General features: G+C 39.7%; 1 protein-coding gene across 2 annotated transcripts in view; it reads left to right on the top strand.

Moving 5' to 3' along the window:
* Positions 1 to 16,740, top strand: part of dot1l.S (DOT1-like histone H3K79 methyltransferase S homeolog) — an 83,779-nt gene that overhangs the window by 42,470 nt on the left and 24,569 nt on the right. For both annotated transcript variants that reach the window (XM_018243641.2, XM_018243640.2), the window contains exons 11-15: positions 478 to 584; positions 1,452 to 1,493; positions 2,271 to 2,354; positions 4,698 to 4,932; positions 5,347 to 5,460. In XM_018243641.2, coding sequence (XP_018099130.1) covers positions 478 to 584; positions 1,452 to 1,493; positions 2,271 to 2,354; positions 4,698 to 4,932; positions 5,347 to 5,460 — 582 coding nt within the window. The remainder of the gene's footprint in view (positions 1 to 477; positions 585 to 1,451; positions 1,494 to 2,270; positions 2,355 to 4,697; positions 4,933 to 5,346; positions 5,461 to 16,740) is intronic.

Below are 16,740 nucleotides of genomic sequence, written 5' to 3'. Positions count from 1 at the left end.
CAAATACTACAACACTAACTGTAACAGGAAGAAGTGAGGAAGCAAAAGGCAGAACTCTGTCTGTTAATTGGCTCATGTGACCTTACATGTGGTTTGTATGTGTGCACAGTGAATCGTACGATCTCAGGGGGCGGCCCTTATTTTTTAAAATGGCAATTTTCTATTTATGATTACCCAATGGCACATACTACTAAAAAAGTATATTATTATGATAATAGTTCATTTACATGAAGCAGGGTTTTACACATGAGCTGTTTTACTCAGTATCTTTTAATAGAGACCTACATTGTTTGGGGGGTATAGTTTTCCTTTAACTGGTGAACGTCAGGTCCCAAGCATTCCAGATAATATATTTTATACTGGTACATAATTTACCAACAATGCCTAACGTCAGTTGTACCACCCTGTTCTCTGTTATTTTAACTTTTTTTGTTTTTTCTTTAAATGCCTATGTAACTTTTTTTTTATCGTTTCTAGATATTGGCACTATTATGAGAGTTGTGGAGTTATCCCCTCTTAAAGGATCTGTATCCTGGACTGGGAAGCCTGTTTCTTATTACCTGCACACTATAGATCGTACCTTAGTGAGTACATTTGTCCTCACTGTTATTTCACCTGTCTTCTCATTATTTTTCCCAGCTACTCATTATATGTTATCTGTTTGTATTCCAGCTGCAACAACCTTACACACAAGCAATTTTATGCTCTGATATTCTATACATTTGCTATGTGTTAAATACGTAACAGACCAGGTTATTTTTGGTGTCTCGGCGTATATTATTGCTCTTCTTATTGGTTCCTTACTAAATTACTAAATTGTGAGGTTAGGGACTGACTGAATATAGAAACCCCTCTGATTTTTTTTTTTTTTATTAAAAGTGCTCCTGTACCTGTGCTGAGAATGCAGATTAGTACAGCAGGGTGTCTGGTCATCTTATCTCACAACTAGTGTGCAGGCCCTCAGTTATGAGCCTGTCAGGGCATGAGCATTAAAAACCAGGGTGCTCTCTACCTCAGTGCACATACTTCTCCGTGATCAACACCTGGGAGTCAGCTGTTGGAGGCAGCCTTGCATAGCCATGCCATTTTACACGTACTGTCCTACTCTGTACTCAGGTATAGGACAAGAGGACAGATGATTGGGGGGGAGCATTAGATGCAGTGTGGGGGGGGGGTTAGAAATGTTGCTCTTAATTTCTTTTGGCTTTGTGTGCTCTTTTTAAAACCTGTGTGTGAAGAGAAGAGGGTTATAGTCTGTTCCAAAATTATGTGATATCATGTGATAAAAAGTTGCCTTAGATCGAACATAATAATATTGTAAAGGGTGTTTCTTTTGCCTTTAACCATGACATTTTACATGAAAGATGAATAGTTTAGTTCTTAAATATGCAGAAAACCCCAGATACCTAAATCTGCATTCAGATCAATTTGTCTCACTTTTTTCCCAACAGCTTGAAAATTATTTTTCTAGTTTGAAAAATCCTAAACTCAGGGTAAGTTATTTTTGCTTTCCTATTAGAATAAACTTATTTCCTTAAAAACATATCCTTACAAGGTACATTTTAAATGGGGATGCACCGAATCCAGGATTCGTCCGCATTCGGCCTTTTTCAGTCCAGCCAAATCCGAATTTGCAAATGCAAATTAGGGGCTGGAGGGAAATCGTGTGACTTTTTGTCACAGAACAAGGAAGTAAAATGGTTTCCCTTCCTACCCCTAATTTGCATATGCAAATCCCAAAATAGTGGATTAGGTGCATCCCTAATTTTAAAGAAAAACAGCTGTCATTGTCCACTTTTTTTCTACACATAAGAGCAACAAATGGCATAAATGTGACCTGTTATCCAAAGTGCTTGGGACCCAAGGTTTTCCTTATAAGGGTCTTTCCGTAATTTGAATCGCAATACCTTAAGTCTGCTAAAAGTGATTTCAACATTAATTAAACCCAGTAGGATTGTTTTGTCTCCTATAATCAGTTATATCATTATTGGGATCAAGTACAAGGCACTGTTTAATTATTACAGAGAAAAAGGAAATAATAGTTATATAATTGAAATGAAGTCTAAGGAAGACAGCCTTCCTGTGTTTTGGATCTTTCTGGATAACTGATTTCCAGATAATGAATCCCATTTATCTTTAGCAATATGCATAAATTTTGGCTATGTGGCCACAAAAAAGCATGGAAATTCTTCTCTAGCCAAAACGTACTAGATATGCAACAGTAACGCTAGTGATTATGAAAAAGTTTCAATTTAAATTTTTTTTTTAAGGAGGAGCAGGAAGCAACAAGAAGACGACAACAGAGAGAAGGGAAGAGCAATACCACAACTCCTACAAAAGTTCATGAGACAAAGGTTTTATTACACTTGCAAACATAGCCTTTATTTACCCTAGGTGAAATCTCAACTTTTTGCCAGGCTTTTCTCAATATACACTTCACCTAGATTTAAATAAATAGTAGGTGATGGGCATCAATCAAGTTCAACCTTTTTGTCTTAGTAGAACTTACTACTTAATCCACATGAAGTAAAAAACACATCTGAAGCCTATCCAGTTTACCCTACAGAGGGAAAAATAGGCTTTCATTCAGTGTTATCAGGTGTAGCATTTAAACAGCAGCCAACAGGCAAAACATCTTTTGTGTCTAGCAGTCTAACACTACTAGTACTGTTGGTTACTAAACATACTTTCTGTTAAGCATTTGTTATATTGGTATGAAGCTGCTTGGTTTGTTTTAGGCATTTCTTTGCCAGTATAACCTGTTGAAAAGCCACCATGTGCTGTTTGCTTCAGTCTTTTTGAATCAACTGGATCAGTAAATGCAATATATTCGCTTGTAAAAATTGCAATATGACTTCGAAGGACGGTATTCCCACATCCTTAAAGGGTTTGTTCACCTTTAAATTAGCTTTTAGTATGATGTAGAGAGGGATATTCTGAGACAATTTGCCACTGGTTTTCATTTTTTGTTATTTGTGGTATTTAGCTTTTTATTCAGCAGCTCTCCGGTTTGCAATTTCAGCCATCTGGTTGCTAGTGTCCAAATGACCTTAGCAACCATGCATTGATATGAATAATAGACTGGAATATGAATAGGAGAGGCATGAATAGAAAGAGTAATAAAAAAAAATGTCGCTCAATTTGTAGCACGTCAAAAAAAAAAAAAAATATATATATGTTATCGCCCATAGACTTCAATGCATTTCAGGGAATTCTGTTTTGTGAATTTTCAGCAAAACTGGTTAGATTCACCTATCACTAGCAATATTGATACATTTGTAGCCTTACAGAGTTTTTTCAGCTAGGGTTAGTGACCTCCATTTGAAAGCTGGAAAGGGTCAGAAGAAGAAGGAAAATAATTCAAAAACTATAAAAGATCAATAACAAAAAACAATTGAAAAGTTGCATTCTATAACACACTAAAAGTTAACTTAATTGTGAACCGCCCCTTTACTACATTATGAAGATGTGTAGAAGATACTGACACCCCAAATACAGTATATACAGTATGAGGTAATATGTTTTATCACCCCTTTACTCCCCAACCTAAAATTTGGAAAAGGTCTCTATATTCTACTTGTCAAAATTAGCTGAGAACTTATCTGCAGTAGCGACATGCATTCAAATTAGAGGAAAAAACAGGGAAATAAGTGATGCATTAGTTGCCTGAATGGAAATCTTCATGATTCTCTGCTGGCTCTTTCTGCAAGCACAGAATCATACATAATGAACTGAAAAGGCTGCCTGCAGACTTTTACTAAAATTTGAAAAAAAAAAAATTAAATAAAAATGTGGGTGCTGAATAAGGTATATGATTGGCTATTTGGAAGTCTGTTTGAGGACTGACACCTTCAGCAGGCCCTCTTTGGCAGTACAAAAGGTTTTTATGCAACCAAAAATTGTTTTTGTGTATTGCAATATATTACCCGTAAATATTAATTTCTATGCAGCAGCATTCTGCAAAGACAAGTTGAATACATTTATCCATACAATTCTAATTTGACTTGGTTTTTAATTGGGTTTAATTTGACTTGGCTGAAATGAAGTTTGATAACATTAGTAAAGTAGAGGGTATATTTCACCAAAGATTAATCAGATTTTGATTGCCAAATGATACAATATCCAGCTATTGTTTCCATTTCATAAATGGAAGGTGACCTGACTTTTGCTATAAGATGTTCTGAATCAATCTTTTCTCAAGGGACATGTCCTGTATAAAATTGACAGGCTAGAATACTAAGCAGGCAGGTTTGTCTGTTTGTTTATATGTCTGGCATCTTTATGGCAGTGCCATTTCTAATTGTATTAGTTAAGTTGTTACTGTGAACCCCAGCTTGTGAAAATAAGAGGTTATGAATAAATTAAAAAACATTAAGATATAAATATTTGTTAAAAACATTTAAAATGGGGGAAAATGTAACACTAATGTAATGTAAAGGAAATGTATGAAACAAGCGGATATTGCTGTAAATGGTAAAGCAAAGTGACGACACGTGGCTTGATATTCGTATTCTCTAGTTAAATCTGTTAAAACTGCATAATGCATGATGATCTTTTACTGAAATTACAACACTGCCCCTCATAAAGCTGAATATCTATTTCCCTAGACAGGTGTATGCCATTTATGGTCAGAAGTCTTCTATTTGTCAACTGAGGACAGCGACTGATTTTTAGTGTTGTGTATTGTTCATCTGTAGGATTCTGCTGCAGAGGAGGAAAGGTCTGCCTCAGTTAAGAAGCCTTCTCCAGCCAAAGCCCGAAGAAAGCTCAGCAAAAAGGGCAGGAAAATGGCAGGTCGCAAGCGGGGACGTCCTAAAAAGTTGCTTACCACCACAGATGACCATAAGTCCTCCAAATCACAGACTGCACTGGAAACCCTCCATCCACAAAATGTCCCTGTTCCTCAGTCCCCAACAAAATCACCCCCTCAGGGTAAGATCAGTTTTATCCAGATGTAGGTGATCTTTTTATATAAATCAATTTATTTTCTCCTCAGCTGAGGACCCTTTTTTGTTCTGCTGGCTAGCTAACCTTGGAACCATCTAAACCCTTAGAATATGAGGCCCAGACTGGCAATCTGTGGGTTCTGGCAAATGCCAGAGGGGCTGCTATAAGGTGCTATAGAAAGTCAGTATAGAAAGCCATTTAGTGGGCTGGTGGGGGCTGTTTGGGCCTCTGTGTACCTGAATTCCAGAGCCTCTTTTAATTCTCAGTCCGTACCTGAATAGGAAGCAATGCAAACTACAATGCATTTTAATCATACGTTTTCTCACTGCTTTGATTCCATTAGGTTGTTCTTGTATTCCTGTTCTTTTCTCCGCTTGTAACCTTTTTTCATTGTTTCAGATTCATACAAGACACCTCATAGTCCCTATTATCAGCTACCTCCGAAAGTGCATCGTCAGCCTTCCAATCAGCTTCTGTCATCTCCTACCCCACCAGCCCTACAGAAATTGCTTGGTACGTATAGGTTGTGGTTGGTTAATGCTTTTTAAACAAAAAAACATACTTAAATAAGGTTTTCCCCTTGAGAATCGGATCATTCAGCTCAAAGATTGTATTTATTTTATTTTGAATGTATTTGGGTTGGCTGGGTTCTCTTCTGTTCTACATATTACTAATACTGCTGAAAAGTGACATCTTCAAATGGAATACATGCAGAAGTTAAGGTTGACATGTAATGGATTACGAAGTGGCAAGTGAGTGGTAAGATCATAATCAGAAAGAGGCAGAGGAACTTAATGTTAAAGATGAAGGTTACACTAACCCAACAGTAACTAATCCATAAATTCTAATAGTCTCCATTCAATTGCATATTTAGTCTCTGAGTTCTATATTCTGTTGTGTCTTTATGAGGTTACTGGGATTTTTCAACAGTGGTATTAATTAACAGGCTGTTATCAGAAGTGCTTTACAGAGTAATTATGTCAATTTGGTTTGCAAATCTAGAGCTGTGTCCTCACTACTTGTGAGAAGTAGCTCTTATTATTGGGTATTTATTATTTAACCAAAAATCATCTTATAGTATAACACTACCGACAAAAAAAAAAAAAAAAAAAAAAAAAAACAACCAAAGAAGTTTTTTTACCTGCACATATTCCCCATTCTTTATGTTCATGCTATATTGTAGATATGTTACAGCTGCAAATGGCAATGTTGCATTACAGTGGATTTAATTCCCAGAAAGTCTTGTGCCTCCCCTTCTACCTCTCCTTATTTATGTCTGTATTAAAAAATTGTAACAGTTTGGAATGGATAGTACTACTGCAGGATGGAAAATAAGGGTTGAAGTGCTTTAATCTTTTCCTCTTTGTCCAGTGTGCTTAGGGTTTTACAATTTTCACACAGCTTTTATCTGAGACAGCAGGTATCATAATGGACGATAATAGAGTTAATTTGGTATAAGGATGAAACATTGACAAGGATTAAGTAGGACTGTATGCTGAAAAAATGGGCAGGGGAGATAAATTGAAAACAGTATTTTTTTTCCCCCTATATATTTTTTATAGGCTGAAGTGGCACAATCTAATATGTTTAAAAACCTTCAGCTAGCCTGGAATATTTCACAGTCTCTGGAAGCATGAGCTAAATGATGTTAATTGTTATGCAGTTTTAATCACTTAAAGGATTGGGGAAGTTGAGATTGCTTTTTTATACTGTGTGTTATTTGGGGAAAGTAACCATTGCTGTGGGTTGAGGGGTGTCGTGTGGTTGCCATATGAGGGTTGCCAAGTGTCATGTGAGGTTGCCTGGGTTTACATTGCTATTTTCTGCTGGTGGTTTCTTGGAATCTTAATAGTTTCCTATGGTGGGGTTCATGGGTATCACTGTTTCGTTCTTTTTATAAGGTTATGGTATGGTGGCGTCATAGCTACTGTTTTCTGTGATTGTTGGGAGTCATAGTGCTGTTCTGTGCTCTTGTAACCGTATAATCTTGTGTCATACTTATGTTGTACTTCATGTTGAGGGGCAAATATTTCTTTGAAGTTGTGTGCATGTCTAGGACACCACTATTCCCTTAGCTGACTTTTGCCTTCTACATTATTTTCCATTTTCTACCTTTTTTTTTGTCCCCTTCTGCTTTTATCTTAAGTGGAAGCTGCAATTACATAATCCTTTTCAAGGTGCATTGTAGGGTCGTTATTATAGAGGTAGCATACCCTGTTACTGTGTAAGGCCCAGAAGCTACAGTGGGCAAAACATTGTTTACATGCTGATAAACTGTTTGATTGCAATTTATTGCAGTGTCTTCTTTCCAAAGTTTAGAGAGACCTATAATTATTTTTCAGTGGAGTCCAATAACTTGTGTTGTGCACCTGGGAGCATGTTATCTTAAATATAAGGAAAGGAAACAGAGCTCAAATTGCTACATTCACTTATGGGCACAGTATATTGAAAGTCCATTTGAACATAAACATATGGGCATAAACTCCACTTTGTAGGATTAAGTAAATCATAATCTTTTAATATTCCATACATTAAAAGCAATATATATCTATATATATATCTATATATATATATATATATCTCCAAATAGGAGTCAAACATTATATTAGTCTCAATAACTTACACTAAAAACAATACCATCTTAAAGGAGAACTACAGCCTAAGTATGCTAGAAATGTTGCACATTTTGGGTTTCTGTACCAGCCCAAGGCAACCACAGCCCTTTAGCAGGGTAGATCTGTGCCTCCAAAGATGCCCCAGTATCTCCTCATGTTCTTTTCTGCTGATTCACTGCACATGCTCTGTGTTGCTGTCCCTTACTGAGCTTAGGGACCAACTCACAATATACAGTACACGTAGGGGAAGATTTACTAAGCTCGAGTGAAGAATTGGAATGTAAAAAAAATTCGTATTTCAAAGTATTTTTTTGGGTACTTCGACCATCAAATTGGTCAAATTCGATCAAATGATTCGAAGTAAAAATCGTTCGACTATTCGACCATTCGATAGTCGAAGTACTGTCTCTTTAAAAAATATTTCGACTTCATACTTCGCCACTTTAAACCTACCAAGGTGTAATGTTAGCCTTCCCCAGCACTTTTCTAACATTTTTTTGATCGAATAAAAATCCTTTGATCGCTTAAAATCGCTTGATAAATGTGCCCCGTAGAATATAAATGTCACTATATAAGGCTGATTAATAATTAATGCAGATAATTAATACATGGCAGCACAGAAACTAGTGCAAATAGCATCATAATTTAGTAATCAGCCTTATAGCATCAGCTTATATTACAGGCCAACCTCATTTTCTGCTTGATAATTTGTGACAACCCCTAAGCTTAGCTTCTCAACAGTTGTTTAGAGACCACTGAGCATGTGAGTGTTGCAGACACTTTCCAAGATGGTGACCCCCTGTGACAAATTTGATGTTCTGGATCATTGCTGCTATTGAGAATCTGAAACTTTAGGCTGTTGCAATAAGCTCATTATATAAAATGTCATTTTTAGCCATATTCATGTTTTGGGTTTAGTTCTCCTTTAAAAGTCTTTTAAACTAATATGAGAAGCCTTCGGCCTCGTGTTTTTATATGGTCGTGAAACTCCTCGGTAATTTATAATATCTTTATATTTTACAAGAGGGGGTACTTTATTCACTATATTATCCACAAGCGCAAATTAGTGTTGTTGTTTTATTGGCATATAATCTTGTGGAAGAGGAGAAGAGTTCATAGCATTGACTGCTGTAAGTAATGATCTTGTAATCTCTTACCCAGTCCCTCCTTTCCTGCTTGGAAAGAACCGTTTATGAAAGAGATGGATGGTCAGAGAGGATATTAACATGATAGAACTATATATGCTAAGTTTACAACTGTTTAAGATAAATTTTGGCTCTTTTCTTTTCTCCAGCGTCTGCTTGGGGACACCGGAAACACTGGGGGTATAGCTGGTGCAACTAGGAGGAGGACACAACAATCAAAGAACACTAGCTCCTCCCCCGTTAGCTATACCCTCCAGCAGGCGGAGCCTAAACCAGTTCTTAATGTGTCCTCAGGAGGTAGGATGTGCTTTTGACTTGGTCAAATTATAGTTTATTCTGGCTTTTGGGGGTGCCATAACCCCTATACTGAGCAGGAGGTTATTATATGGCACCTTCCACTGTAGGATTGTCTCCGGGTTCTGCTAAGCACATTGCTAATTACCACCCAGCATTTGCTCGCACCATTCTCCCACAGCAGAAGAGACTTGCTGGCCGGACGACATAGAGAACTGTACACCACTTAGGTGAGTACACGTATCTCTCAAAGTTTTTCCCTGGCTGCCTACTGTGCCTCATTGGTCTGAACTCTAGTCATGCAAGGGGCAAAACAAGTTTATTACATTTACGCATATGTGGGAAGTACTGCTCCGTGAGTCGCAATTGCCTTAGCAATAGCGTCGGAGCAGGTATCTGTCACTCTGCCGCTGATATTTACACGGGGCGATACAGAATAAGGCAGTAGGCTTATTATTGGAGCCAAGTATTGTTTTGCGCCCCTTCTGTTACGCTCGTGCAGAACGGAAGCGGGTCTGTGCCTTTTTGCCTGCAGTTCCGGCTCACTCACAGAAACGGTGGCCGCCATTTTAAGTGTGAGCATACGCATTATTCAGCAAGGGGTTTGTTGGTTGCGGGCTATTTGGAAGACACAATATTTCCGCAGTTTTATTTTGTTATTATTCACACTCCCCCTTCTACTCTAGGGGACAGAATCTTAACAGTTTGTTATATCCTCCTATTCAGAGGTTCCATTATTACTGTCACATAAGGCATATATATTAATTGACTAGCTTGTAACTGAGCCATGTCTGAGAAGGCAAGTGAGGGCCCCTTTTCCAAGGGTACTTCTGTAACATTGGTAAAGTATTTGGCGTGTGCCAAATGCCGAAAACGCCTGCCCAATGGGCACATAGAGCCATTATGCACAGGTTGCAAACCAACGGCTGTGGTTCTGGAGTCCCCAGGAACTGCTTCTCCCCAGGTACAGCAAGCCCAAAAGGCAAGTTCAGGGGATACTTCCACTGAAAAAGCACCAGACGGGGGGCAGGGCATTCCTGAATGGGCATCACAGTTGGCATCTGGAATTCCTAAACTGGCACAGTCACTTGATAAGCTATTATCCAGACTTGACAACCCTAAGGTAAAATCTCATAAAAGAAGGGCTCCTTTGCCCTCAGATGAGGAAAGTCATGAGGGAGACAAAATTCAATCTTCTCCTCTCCCAAATGCAAATCTTTCTGAAGGGTAATTATTTGTCAGGAACGACAGAGGAAGAAGAATCCATTCCACATTCTTCTGAGGCAATAGATTCTCGGTTTTAGACACGCTTCACCTTCAAGAACCAGAATCTTCCACTGCCACTTCGGGTTCCTTATTTAAGAGGCACAGCAAGGTGTCACCTGTTTTCCCATTTCACTCACAGCTCGACAACATCATTCAGCAGGAGTAGGAGAATCCTGAGAGACGTTTTCAAGCAAACTGGAGGTTTTTAAAGCTCTACCCTTTCACAAATGAGAGCTTAGAAAGGTGGTCCACTCCGCCATCAATAGACGCACCAGTTTCTCGCTTGTCTAAAAACAAGGCTCTTCCAGACCCAACATCCATACCGTTTAAAGGAAAACTACTTTTTGGTCCTGACCTTGATAAATTAATTAGCCAAGCCACAGGAGGAAAGAGTTCCTTACTTCAACAACCTAAGGCACGTACTTCCTTTCATAGAGGAAAGTTTTTTTCAAGGATCACAAAACAAGGGGTCCAGATACTCTCACCCAAGACATTCATCTTCAGGAAGAGGCAGATGGGGAGGTAAGGCCAGATCCTCCTGGCAAAGTCGTAAACCGTTCACCAAGACTACAGACAAGCCCACTTCAGCATGACTGAATAACCAAACCATCCGTACAGGGGGCAATAGGAGGGAGACTTCGATTTTTCACAGACACATGGACCTCATTGACACACGATGTCTGGGTTCACGAAATTGTGTCAAAAGGATATAATCTAGAGTTCGCATCCAAACCACCTCAACGCTTCTTCATGTCCAGGCTTCCACAAGAACTCTCAAAACGCAAGGCTTTTCAAGAAGTGATCTCCAAACTGATTTGCGCAGAAGTTATCGCTCCAGTACCTCCCGGAGAATGCTTCAAGGGCCTCTAATCAAACCTTTTTGTAGTTCCCAAAAAGGATGGGTCTCTAAGGCCAGTTTTAGACCTCAGACATCTAAACAAGTTTATTCAGCCACGCAAGTTCAAAATGGAGTCACTCAAGTCAGTCATAGCAGCAATGTCTCCGTGCGAGTTCCTGCTGTCACTCGACATAAAGGATGCGTATCTACACGTGCCTATTTTCCCTCCCCATCAGAAATTCTTTAAGATTTACCTTGCAAAACCAACACTATCAGTTTACAGCTCTCCCGTTTGGTCTAACTTCAGCACCACGGGTGTTCACGAAGATTATGGGAGCAGCCACTGAGGTGATCCGCAACTCAGGAATTTTGATCACACCTTACTTCTGGTCTAGGCGTCTTCAGCAGCAGAGGCTCAAAGAGCTCTACAGGTCACAATGTCCACTTTACAGGAGTTAGGTTGGTGTCTCAATCAAAACAAAAATTCTCTAATTCCCAAACAAGAGGCGATTTTTCTAGGGATGCATTTCAATACCCTGACCATGAGGGTGTCCCTTCCTCACGAGAAGATGATACACTTAGTATCCTTGGCGAGAACCCTGTTGGAGAAACCAAAACACACAACCAGATTTTGCATGGAGGTTCTACGGGTCATGGTCTCTTCAATAGAAGCGGTTCCTTTCGCTCAGTTCCATCTCCGCGAACTACAATGGAACATCCTGTCACGCTGGAAACGCAAATCTCTTCTGCAGATAATACGTCTTTCCAACAAGACACTGGCATCGCTCCTCTGGTGGCAGCAATGCAGCAATCTTTCTGTAGAAAGACCACTCGTAAACCAACGGTGGTGTCTTCTAGCAACGGATGCAAGTCTGTTCTGATGGGGAGCACTGCTAGAAGGTCACACAGCACAGGGTCTTTGGACTCCTAACAGAGAGCAAGTTGTCAATAAATCTACTAGAGATCCGGGCAATATGCCTCTGCCTAAAGCATTGGCAATGAGAACTGACAGGACAAGCAGTAAAAGTGCAGTCAGACAATTCCACAGCAGTATCCTACATAAACCACCAGGGCGGAACAAGGAGCAGAGCAGCACTAAACGAGGTGAAGCTCATATTTCATTGGGCAGAAGCCAATCAAACCTTACTGTCAGCCATCTACATTCCGGGGATACTAAACTGGGATGCAGACTTTCTGAGCAGACAGTCATTAGATCCAGGCGAATGGTCTCTCAAAGAGGAAGTCTTCAGCCAAATAACTCAGATGTGGGGAGTGCCGGAAGTGGATCTGATGGCCACTCGGCAGAACAGAAAAGTACCAAACTTCCTAGCCAGATACCGGGATCTACTAGCATTGGGCGCAGATGCTCACAGCCGACTGGAACTTTCAGCTAGTTTACGTGTTCCTGCCTCTACCACTCGTTCCAAGAACAATCCAGAAACTCCAGGGAGAAAGGACAACACTCATCCTCATAGCTCCCAGGTGGCCTCGACGAACTTGGTTCTCGGATCTCATAAAGCTCTCCATCGAAGATCCCTGAACGCTTCCCCCACTGCCGGACCTTCTCACTCAAGGGCCTGTTTGACATCCCAGCCCATCAACTCTCAAATTGACGGCGTGGCTCTTGAGACCCAGATTCTAAAGCGAAAAGGGGTTTTCGGATGCTGTGATAAAGGTGATGTGGGCAGCTCGCAAGCCCGTATCTGCAAAAACATACCATAGGGTTTGGAATACTTACCAACAGTGGTGCCAGCAGAAAAAATATAAATTTCAAGAAGCCGTCTATTCCTAGTTTACTGGACTTTCTCCAGGAGGGACTGTCTATGGGTCTTTCGTTGGGATCACTAAAATCTCAGCTGTCTGCCTTGTGTATATTTTTCCAAAAATGCCTTGCAATTCTTCCAGATATAAAGACTTCTTCAAGGAGTGGCACATTTAGCACCACCTGTTCGGGCACCGACACCCACGTGGGACCTTACCCTTGTTCTCCGGGCTCTACAAGAAACACCTTTTGAGCCCATGGCTTCCATTTCTCTACAACTTCTCACATTGAAGACAGTCCTAGTAGCCATAGCTTCAGCCAGAAGGGTATCTGAACTCAATGCCTTATCGTGCAAAAGTAATTTCCTCGTTTTTCAGCAGGACAGGGCAGTATTATGGACAGTCCCGTAGTTTTTTACCCAAGGTAGTCACGGCTTTTAACATTAACCAAGAGATCATGATCCCAACCTTCTGTAACTCGCCATCCAATGTGAAAGAAGTGGCTCTACATTCTCTAGATCCAGTCAGGGCCCTCAAGTTTTACCTTCACAGGATAATTGATATACGAAAATCTGAAGCTCTGTTAGTTTTACCGGTGGGACCACAACAGGGTTCGCCGGCTTCTAAGTCTACAATATCTCGCTGGATAAAACTGGCTATACAATGGGCCCATATCTCCAGGGGTAAAAGTCCACCATTCAGGTTCAAGGCACATTCCACCAGGGGAATGAGTACTTCCTGGGCAGCTGTGTAAAGCGTGGTCTTCTATTCACTCATTCACAAAATGTAAAAATTTTGACACCTTTGCGGCTTCTGACACATGCTTCGGTAGGATGGTACTTCAAGCTGCGGTGGTTTCATCCTCGTAGTCTTTACTCATTACCCGGAATCCACTGCAATCTCACAAAAGGTTTCTTTAAAACGTCATTTCTTTATTTCATCAGATTAAAGTTCATAAAGTGCTACATGTTCAATGTCATCCTCGTAGGCCTATCCTTTCCACCCTGAAATTAGGGGGACAGCTTTGGTAAGTCACCAGCATTTCCTGTGTCCCCAAGCAGACGCTGGAGAAAAGGAGATTTAGTGTACTCACCGTTAAATCTCTTTCTCTTCAGTTGCTTGGGGACACAGGACTTCCCTCCCTGGATAGGGTGGGCTTTCATGACTGTTCTGATATGGTTAGTTTTAAGTTGCAGTTATAGTTATGCATTATTACCTTTATTCTTTGGTACAAACTGGTTTAGGCTCCACCTGCTGGAGGGTATAGCCAGCGGGAGAGGAGCTACTGTTCTTGATTGTTGTGTACTCCTCCTAGTTGCACCAGTTATACCCCCAGCGTTTCCTGTGTCCCCAAGCGACTGAAGAGAGAGAGATTTAACGGTGAGTACACTAAATCGCCTTTTCTTTTCTTTATAAGTGGTGGTCCCCATTAATCACTGATAGAGTTGACACTCAAACGGAGTGGCTTCACTTGGCATTGTATAATAAAAAAACTGATCCAATTACTAGTATAGGAAAAATGTCAACCAGTAACTCTGCTCAAAGGAATAACATTTTATTTCGTAAGTTATTTGCAGTGAGAAACCCCTTGATGGAAGGGTGTTTTTTTTTCGTGAGAGATCACTTAATAAAATGTTGTACTTTTGAGCACAGTTGGTTGTCGGAAAGTTCTTTTGGTCTTGCTATATTGTACCAAGACTGGCTTTTTAAGCTAGCTCATAAATAAGTGATTAGTGACTTTGCCTGCACAGTACTGTGCTTTACTAAGTGACATGTTTTAAAAGTTTGCAATCTTGTAGATTTAGAACTGTCACAAATGCAGTTTTAAGTCAGGACTATGTACACAGTTTGTCTTCTATTTGAAGTGTCTCTGTGTCCTTATATCTGACAATCTGCCTCTTTTTAGCAGCAATTATTGATGGTGGAGGTTCTGGCCTTTTCCTTCAGTCACCTCCCATTAAGCAAGTGCTTCCCGCAGGAGAGCATCTCGGGTGTTCGTGGTCAGCCTCCCTTGCTCAGGCCGGAGCAAAGGCTCTCTTACAACGTGTCTTTCTCCCTCTATCTCTCATTTGTTGTTCCTCCACCCTGTTTTCTCTTCCCATTTATCTGTTTACTTTTCCTTTAAGAATTGCTGTTCCCTCTGCAATGGCCTGTGCAATCTTTGTTGCTTTCTTAAGGTGGCCATAGATTAAAGATTTAATAGATAGATTTAAGATCTTTTCGTTATCGAAGGACCAAACTTATCTTGAAACAATAGTTTAAATGTACAATTTGTCCATCAGCTAAAAAGACCATTTCAAGCGATATTGTCTAGTTGAAGCCAGGAAAACTGTGGGATGCTGCCTGCTTGGCCCTGCAGACAATTGGACAATGGATACTGTGAACGATGTAAATGTTCTAACCTGACCAATTGATTTCCTTACCGATGTCAGGCGAAAAATTAGCTACCTACTAACCTCACGATAATTTGAAAGATTTGTCAGATATTGCTGAAATCTGTTGTTGGTCCATGGCCACCTTAACTCTGCTGAACTTATTCTTGGATCATGAGGTTAAGCAGGCTCTTGCTCTGGTCATATACTTGGCCACAAGAAATCATGCTTTTTCTTAACCATTTGTGCTTTGTCCCCTTTGCACCTTATTTTTATTTTTTTGCAATACATTGGTACATTATTCACTTCTTAAAGGGGAACTCCGGCTTCCAAACCAAAATTTGATAAAAAGGCCCACATAACACAGAAACCCCTAATATACCCATCACAGTTACCTGTTTCTTCAGAAAGTTTGAATAAATGCCATTTTCTATGCTGAAATCTAGCATTAGTATCATTTGAAATCCTGGAAGGGGAAGAGAAAACACTGATATTACAACTTCTCCACAGCTTACAGCACACAGGAAATACATAACCCACAATGCATTGCACTGTAATGTTCTGTTCCTTATTGAAATCACATCTGCAGGGAATTGTGGGGTTTATAGGATGCAGGCTAAGGACAGATAGCTGCTGATACAAAGTAACAGTAGTCTGCAAGCTCAGAAAAGTAGTCAGAGAGATATTGATGTATATTTCAAAGTTGCTTGAAATTATGTTTACTTTACTTTTCAAAAAGCGAAAGTAATGTTTTTTGTGGAGTTCCCCTTTAAAGGATATGTATCTTGTTATTTATTTCCTTTTTTTACATTTATTTAATTTTGTTTTTCTTGCAAACTCACTCTCATTCATGCTGAAGCCTTCCTGCTTTGCCTCTTTTCTCTTTTCCTTCCCGTACCTTTTGCGGGCTCTCTTTCCTACTCTTTTTATTCATTACCTCTTTTCAGCTGTTTTGTGCACCCTATATTTCATGTCCCTGTCTCTGACTTGCGCTCTCTCTCAAATTGCACTCCTTGTTTCTAGTTTGACCTTTTTCACCTATTTGTCATATTTAGTTGTTTTGCTTGTTTCTTTGTGTATGTTTTTCATTTTTATTGCGGTTTTATATCTATCATCTTTATTTCTAACTCTTGTCCTTCTCTTATGTTGGATGGAGTGACCAGAAGTCTTCCAAAAGGATCTTCAACTGGAATGGTGCTCAAAAAGATATCACTTTTAACTGTACTATTACTTTGAACTTCTATCTTCAAAGTGACTCGTATGTTGTCCCTTTAAATAAATATAGGGAGGTCTTTAAGTTGGTGAACCAGTTAAATCACCTCTGACCTCCATGTATTTATTTGAGTCTAAATCCTTGTTTTCAGAATATAAATAGGATACACTGCATCACAATCAGTATAACTGGAAGTAGAGCAGATTTGTTATGGGTGACTTATCTCAACGTGGGCCATCACCCTAAGGGTGTTCTTAGTTTGACCCATGGTATACTCTCTTTTTCTTGT

This window comes from Xenopus laevis, chromosome 1S (assembly GCF_017654675.1).
Source record: "Xenopus laevis strain J_2021 chromosome 1S, Xenopus_laevis_v10.1, whole genome shotgun sequence".
NCBI classification, from domain to species: domain Eukaryota; kingdom Metazoa; phylum Chordata; class Amphibia; order Anura; family Pipidae; genus Xenopus; species Xenopus laevis.
Note: the sequence above shows the minus strand (reverse complement) of the source record. Positions and strands in the feature narration are given on the sequence as shown.